The sequence below is a fragment of the Octopus bimaculoides genome, chromosome 3 (assembly GCF_046866305.1).
Source record: "Octopus bimaculoides isolate indiv1 chromosome 3, ASM4686630v1, whole genome shotgun sequence".
Classification (NCBI taxonomy): domain Eukaryota; kingdom Metazoa; phylum Mollusca; class Cephalopoda; order Octopoda; family Octopodidae; genus Octopus; species Octopus bimaculoides.
The window spans coordinates 152,103,438-152,110,937 of NC_142930.1; the positions used below are offsets into that span (position 1 = coordinate 152,103,438).

General features: G+C 39.4%; 1 protein-coding gene across 1 annotated transcript in view; it reads left to right on the forward strand.

Moving 5' to 3' along the window:
- LOC106874995 (arrestin domain-containing protein 3) overlaps positions 1 to 7,500 on the forward strand; it is a 44,471-nt gene that overhangs the window by 33,886 nt on the left and 3,085 nt on the right. The window contains exons 3-5 of the mRNA XM_014922934.3: positions 3,036 to 3,277; positions 3,896 to 4,078; positions 5,769 to 5,951. Coding sequence (XP_014778420.1) covers positions 3,036 to 3,277; positions 3,896 to 4,078; positions 5,769 to 5,951 — 608 coding nt within the window. The remainder of the gene's footprint in view (positions 1 to 3,035; positions 3,278 to 3,895; positions 4,079 to 5,768; positions 5,952 to 7,500) is intronic.

Sequence of the window (7,500 nt, forward strand, 5' to 3'; positions counted from 1 at the left end):
TATATATATAAGTATATATATATATATGTATATATATATATATTATATATGTATATATAGTATATATTGTATATATAATATATGTATATATATATATATATATGTATATATATATATATATGTATATATATATTGTATATATATATATATATGTATATTATATATATATGTATATATATGTATATATTATATATATATGTATATATATATATATGTATATATATGTATATATATATATATGTATATATATGTATATATATATATGTATATAATATATATATATATATATATATATATATATATATACAATGCACGCACACACACATACATATATACACATGCATAAGAGGCTACATACCAATCCATCTGGATCAAAGTATGGCTGAATTTGAGATCTTGGGGAGAAAATGCAAGTCCTTAATTCATATGTTACAAATGATCATGATATCTGGGATTATAAAAATCTGCAAGACCTTCTTAATATTTAAAGGATGTTGGTTAAAACAAGATATTTTCCTTCACAACCTTGCTAACTAGTAGCTGGCTGGTCAAAATTTACTCTAAATTAAAAATAAAAGAGAGGAGAACATACATACATATATATGCATGTATGTGATTATATATATAAAGATGAGAATGTGTATCTGTCTGTCTGTCTGCGAATCCCTAAAACTTGAGAACTACACAACCAATTTCATTCAAATTTTACACATGCCTTAGGGTCTGTGTAGTGTCATAGGCCAAAAAATTTTTTAACTTCTTACCCCTAGTGACAGCCCACAGTAATATCAACATGGAAGTCTACATCAAGTGCCTGGAGGAGGTAGTGCTGCTCTGGGTCAAAATGGTGGCTGCTAGAAGACCTGATGTCTGGCAACAGGACTCTGCACTGTGCCACACAATGCTGGCTGCAAGAACCCAGCATGGAGGGAGTCTTTATGTTAGATGAAGGGCTAAAAGCTAACTAAAATAGACAGAATCTGTCACTGACTAATATTATATTCAATTTACTGGAAAATATGGGAAACAAACTTTGACGTGTTTTAGTCTTATTCTGACCTCATCATAAAAGTCTCATTTTCACTTTTCTATGATAATGATAGATCACTACTATTATGAAATTACATTTCTGTCGTGCTTTAAATAGTATCATTTAGAAGACTAATTATTAATTATAGACTCTTCTTAAAACTTACTGTGTAAGCAATGCTTGATGTGTAAATAATTATCATGTTTTGTTAAATTTTCTTTATCAGAATCTATATATTTAAAAATTTCTTTTTCATCTTGCTTCAGCTGTCACATCTCAGTGTGTATGTGTGTGTACTTATAACATCTGTATGTACTCAAATATACATGTGTATCTGTATATATATATATATATATATATATATATATATATATATAGATCATTGCCGGTGCCCCTGGGCTGGCTCTTGTGCGGGTGACACATGAAATCTTTCGAGCAAGATCGTTGCCGGTGCCCCTGGACTGGCTTATGTGCGGGTGACACATGAAATCTTTCGAGCGGGATCGTTGCCAGTGCCCCTGGACTGGCTCATGTGCGGGTGACACATAAAATGTTTCAAGCGAGATTGTTGCCAGTGCCCCTGAACTGGCTCTTGTGAGGGGCCGTCGTAGGATTTTCGAGCGAGATCATTGCCAGTGCTCCTGGACTGACTCATGTGCGGGCGACACATGAAATCTTTCGAGCGAGATCGTTGCCGGTGTCCCTGGGCTGGCTGTTGTGTGGGTGACACATGAGGTTTTTCGAGCGAGATCGTTGCCGGTGCCCCTGGACTGGCTCATGTGCGGGCGACACATGAAATCTTGCGAGCGGGATCGTTGCCAGTGCACCTGGATTGGCTCATGTGTGAGCGACACATGAAATCTTTCGAGCGGGATCATTGCCAGTGCCCCTGGACTGGCTCATGTGCGGGTGACACATAAAATGTTTCGAGCGATATCGTTGCCAGTGCCCCTGAACTGGCTCTTGTGCGGGGCCGTCGTAGGATTTTCGAGCGAGATCGTTGCCAGTGCTCCTGGACTGGCTCATGTGAGGGCGACACATGAAATCTTTCGATCGAGATCGTTGCCAGTGCTCCTGGACTGGCTCATGTGCGGGCAACACATGAAATCTTGCGAGTGGGATCGTTGCCGGTGCCCCTGGTCTGGCTCTTGTGCGGGTGACACATGAGGTTTTTCGAGTGAGTTCGTTGCCAGTGCCCCTGAACTGGCTCTTGTGTGGGGCCGTCGTAGGATTTTCGAGCGAGATTGTTGCCAGTGCCCCTGGACTGGTTCATGTGCGGGCGACACATGAAATCTTTCGAGCGGGATCGTTGCCAGTGCCCCTGGACTGGCTCATGTGCGGGCGACACATGAAATCTTTCGAGCGAGATCGTTGCCAGTGCCCCTGAACTGGCTCTTGTGTGGGGCCGTCGTAGGATTTTCGAGCGAGATCGTTGCCGGTGCCCCTGGACTGGCTCTTGTGCGGGTGACACATGAGGTTTCTCGAGCGAGATGAGCGTGGTCGTTGCCAGTACCACCTGACTGGCCTTCGTGCGGGTGACACGTAAAAGCACCCACTACACTCTCTGAGTGGTTGGCGTTAGGAAGGGCATCCAGCTGTAGAAACTCTGCCAAATCAGATTGGAGCCTGGTGTAGCCATCTGATTTCACCAATCCTCAGTCAAATCGTCCAACCCATGCTAGCATGGAAAGTGGACGTTAAACGACGAAGACGACAACGACGACGACGATATATTCATTTATATATATATAAGGGCATTTCTACAGAATAATGCCACACACCAGACTTATCAAATAAACACATTTTAGTACCCTTAGGAATATTTTTACACACTAGCTTCCTGATAAAATTCTTGTAAAAGATTTTTATCCTGTTTTGATTTTATATATATATATATATATATATATATATATATATATATATATGTGTGTGTGTGTGTGTGTATGTGTATTCATATATATATATATATATATGATGAAATGTAATTATATTGTTATATTGGCAGGTTCCACTATTCCTGATGGCTTGACTCAGACAGATGAAGAATGGCAATTAGATGCTGGAACACATACATTCCCATTTGAGTTTTTACTTCCAAATGTACCATCTTCTTTCCGAGGGAACCGTGGCTATGTCAGCCATTCAGCAAAAGCGATAATTAAACGGCCAGGAAAATCTGACTTCCGGCTTGAAAAAGATTTCAATGTGATAAAACCACTTGACCTCAATACTCTTCCAAAAGCAAATGTAAGTTAAAGAGAATCCTATTTCCTTTATCTAGGTTTCCCCTTTTCAGTTTGCTTTATGATAATTACCAGGGTACCATGCAGCATGGCTTTTGAATATGTATGTGTGTGTGTGTGTGTGTGTGTGTGTGTGTGTGTGTATATATATATATATATATATATATATATATTACTTGTTTCAGCCATGCGGCTGCAGTCATGCTGGAACACCAATGTATGTATATATATATCTGTGTGTGTGTGTGTATATATATACATACACACATATACATACATATATATAATATATATATAAGATTGCTTGGAGATACATGACGGATTTTATAAATATACCTACTTAAAGTATCCTAAGAGCATGAAACTATTATTAGCTCTCTTGGTATGTGTATTAAACTGATATACATTTATGGAGGTGCATGGCCTAGTGGTTAGGCTGTTGCACTCATGATCACTAGATCATGGGTTCAATTCCCAGACCGGGCAGCGTATTGTGTTCTTGAGCAAAACACTTCATTTCATGTTGCTTCAGTTTCCTTTTCAGTTGGGGTGGAATGATAACCTACTTGCTTTTCATTCTTATTATTATGGTAAAATAACATCTGTTGGAATTGTGTTGCAGGAAAGTGTGAAAAACCAAATTATTAAACAGCCCAACATATTCTGCTGTCGTTCAGGACCGGTCACAGCCTTCCTTGGGGTTGACAAACTAGGTTACTCCCCAGGTGAACTAATAGGATTAAATGTTGAGATATCAAACCATTCAGAAAAAGAAGTACTTGGTTCCAATGTAAAGTTATACATGGTAAGCTGTACAGTTTTTAATAATTCTGGCACTTTCTGATTTAATTGTTTTATGCATTACATATATATATTAATAATGAGAAATACTTCACAGATGGAGATTTTATATTTTTATTAATGCATTGCTACATAGGTTTCAGTATGACATGTATTTTTATAGGACCTCACCATATCCATAAGATATTATTATATCATCATCATCATCATCATTTAACATCCACTTTCCATGCTAGCATGGGTTGGACGATTTGACTGAGGACTGGCGAAGCGGATATCTACACCAGACTCCAATCTGGTCTGGCAGAGTTTCTACAGCTGGATGCCCTTCCTAACGCCAACCACTCCGAGAGTGTAGTGGGTACTTTTTATGTGCCACTGGCATGAGGGCCAGTCCGGCGGTACTGGCAACAGCCACGCTCAAATGGTGTTTTTTTACGTGCCACCTGCACAGGAGTCAGTTCAATGTTTTTTCCACATGCCACTGGCACGAGTGCCAGTAAGGCAAAGCTGGAAGCGATCTCGCTCAAATGGTGCTTTTTACGTGCCACCGGCATGGAAGCGAGACCACTGCTCTGGCAGTGATCCTGCTCGGATGGTGCAGTTAGCGCTCCACTGGCACGGGTGCCAGTCGTCGAATTTGGTTCAGTTTCGATCTCACTTACCCCAACAGGTCTTCGCAAGCTGAGTTTAGTGTCTAATGAAGGAAGGTTGGCATGGATGCCAGTCAACGAACTGTAAAATTGTAAGTGGTATTCAGTCAAGTGTGTGCAGACAGGAAGACAAGAAGAATAAAAGAACTAAAGGCGGTGAGCTGCGAGAATCGTTACCGCGTCGGGTGAAATGCTTAGCGGTATTTTGTCTGCTGCTATGTTCTGAGTTCAAATTCCGCCGAGGTCAACTTTGCCTTTCATCCTTGCGGGGTCAATTAAATAAGTACCATTTATTTGGCGTTAGGAAGAGCATCCAGCTGTAGAAACTCTGCCAAATTAGATTGGAGCCTGGTGTTGCCATCCGGTTTCACCAGTCCTCAGTCAAATCGTCCAACCCATGCTAGCATGGAAAGCGGACGTTAAACGATGATGATATGCACTGGGATCGATATAATCGACTTAATCCCTTTGTCTGTTCTTGTTTGTCCCCCCTGTGTGTAACCCCTTGTGGGCAGTAAAGACATAAGAAAAATAAAAGAACTGGGGAACTCAAGGAAGAGAGAAAGAAACAGAAAAAGAGTTAAGTTCGTATATTAAGGATCCGACATATTTAGTTGACATGGGACTAGAACACCCACCCCACTACTGTGTTTCTCAAATGAATAGATAAATGTCATAAATAAAATGGTGAGTAAAAGTTTACTTTTATCATTATCAGTTTTGGTTTTTAACTTGGTGCCATCTGAATAAAATAATTCAGATGACAAACCCAGGATCTCATGGTTACAAAGCAACCTTTCAAACCACTGAGCCATGCTTGAATGTTTTGGGTGTTTAAGGTGGCAAACTGGCAGAATGCTTCACAGCAGTTCATCTGTCTTTATGTTCTGAGTTCAACTGCCACTGGGATTTGACTTTACCTTTCATCCTTTCAAGGTCAATGTAATCAAACTACCCCACCATCAAAATTACTGGTCTTGTGCCAAAATTTGAAATCAATTAATACAGTGTTATTTCTTAGCCATTTTTATATCATTGCAGCATGTTTTGTACCATGGAAAACTAACACAAGGGACTGAAGTTCAAACCTTGTCTTGTGTGAATCATCCTAGTATTCCACCTGGTGAAACAGATGTGTGGAGTGGTGATACGATGCTGGTACCTCCTTTGTCACCCTCAAATCTGGAAGGTTGTAATGTGATTGACATCAAATACTTTTTAGTGGTAACATCAAGTTTCTATCATTATTTATTTCCTGTTGTTATATTATCATTATTATTATTATTATTATTATTACTATTATTATTTCTTCAAATTTTCTTCCATTTCTCGCCGAGTGTTTTCCGTACACCTAGGGCAGAGAAACTCGTTGTATGCATTCCCAGTTTACACATGCAAATTCACAGGCAAAATATGTATTTAAAAAAATAAATAAATAAATAAATAAAATTCATGAATAGATGTGGATGTTGTTTTCACAGCGATAATGCTCTTCTCAGTACATGAGTCGTTCCAGTTAACACGATTTTTTGCACTTCCTGTAGGGATGGTAAGCCTGGTATCATTTTCAAATAGGTTTCAGTGCCTTTTTTTATCATTCCTAGAGATCCTACAATCACTGGTACGGTAGACGCCTTGAGGTGCCACATTTTTTCAATTTCTATTAGCAAGTCTTTATATTTACTGATTTTTAAAATTATTATTATTATTATTATTAAGGTGGTGAACTAGTAGAATTGTTAGCATGCTGGGCAAAATTCTTAGTGGTATTTCAGTCATCTTTATGTTCTAAGTTCAAATTCCGCCAAGGTCGACTTTGCCTTTCATCCTTTCGGGGTCAATGAATTAAGTACCAGTCAAGTACTGGGGTCGATGTTATCGACTAGTCCCCGTCCCACAAATTTCAGGGCTTGTACCTATAGTAGAAAGGGTTATTATTTTCATTATCATCTGTTTCCATTTCTTGCTGAGTGTCTTCCTGACACCTGGGGCAGAGAAACACACTGTATACATTGGTAGACCATTAAAATAAACACACCAGATTGTTCATTTACAAAGCCTTGTGATAGAGAAAAAGGAGAAGAAAGACAGATAAAAAAAAACCCCCATAAACATCGCCCTTTCAAAGCCTACCCAGGCTCATGGGCCCGGTTTCCTGGTTTCTATGGCGTATGTGTTCCCACCAGCTGGACGGGACGCCAGTCCATTGCAGTGTTACTCAAGAAACAGGAAGACAGAGTGAGAGAAAGTTGGGGCAAAAGAGTACAACAGGGGTCGCCAGCACCTCCTGCCGTTTGTACCTCCAGCACCGCTTGAACAACCGATGCTGGCATGTTTACGTCCCCGTAACTTAGCAGTTCAGCAAAAGAGACTGATAGAATAAGTACTAGGCTTACAAAGAATAAGCCCTGGGGTCGATTTGCTCGACTATAAAGGTGGTGCTCCAGCATGGCCGCAGTCAAATGACTGAAACACGTAAAAGAGTATACAATTTACTTCTCTTAGTTACCAACTACCAGATCTATTTTCAAACCTTGTGTTCATGGAATATCAGTATTCAACTGGTTGAATAATCTGTCGGATGAAACTTGAAGTCTCAACCCTGTTGTCAGAGGTGTTCTCTCATTTTAAAATTCCTTTAAAATACCAACCTTAACATTTTTCATAAACAACTGAAAATTTACTCGGTCAGTGTCTGTTAGGAATTCTTAAATCTCCTTAGTACATTATTATTCTCGAAATATCTCAACCAGCAAGTCTGGGGTAGAATGAT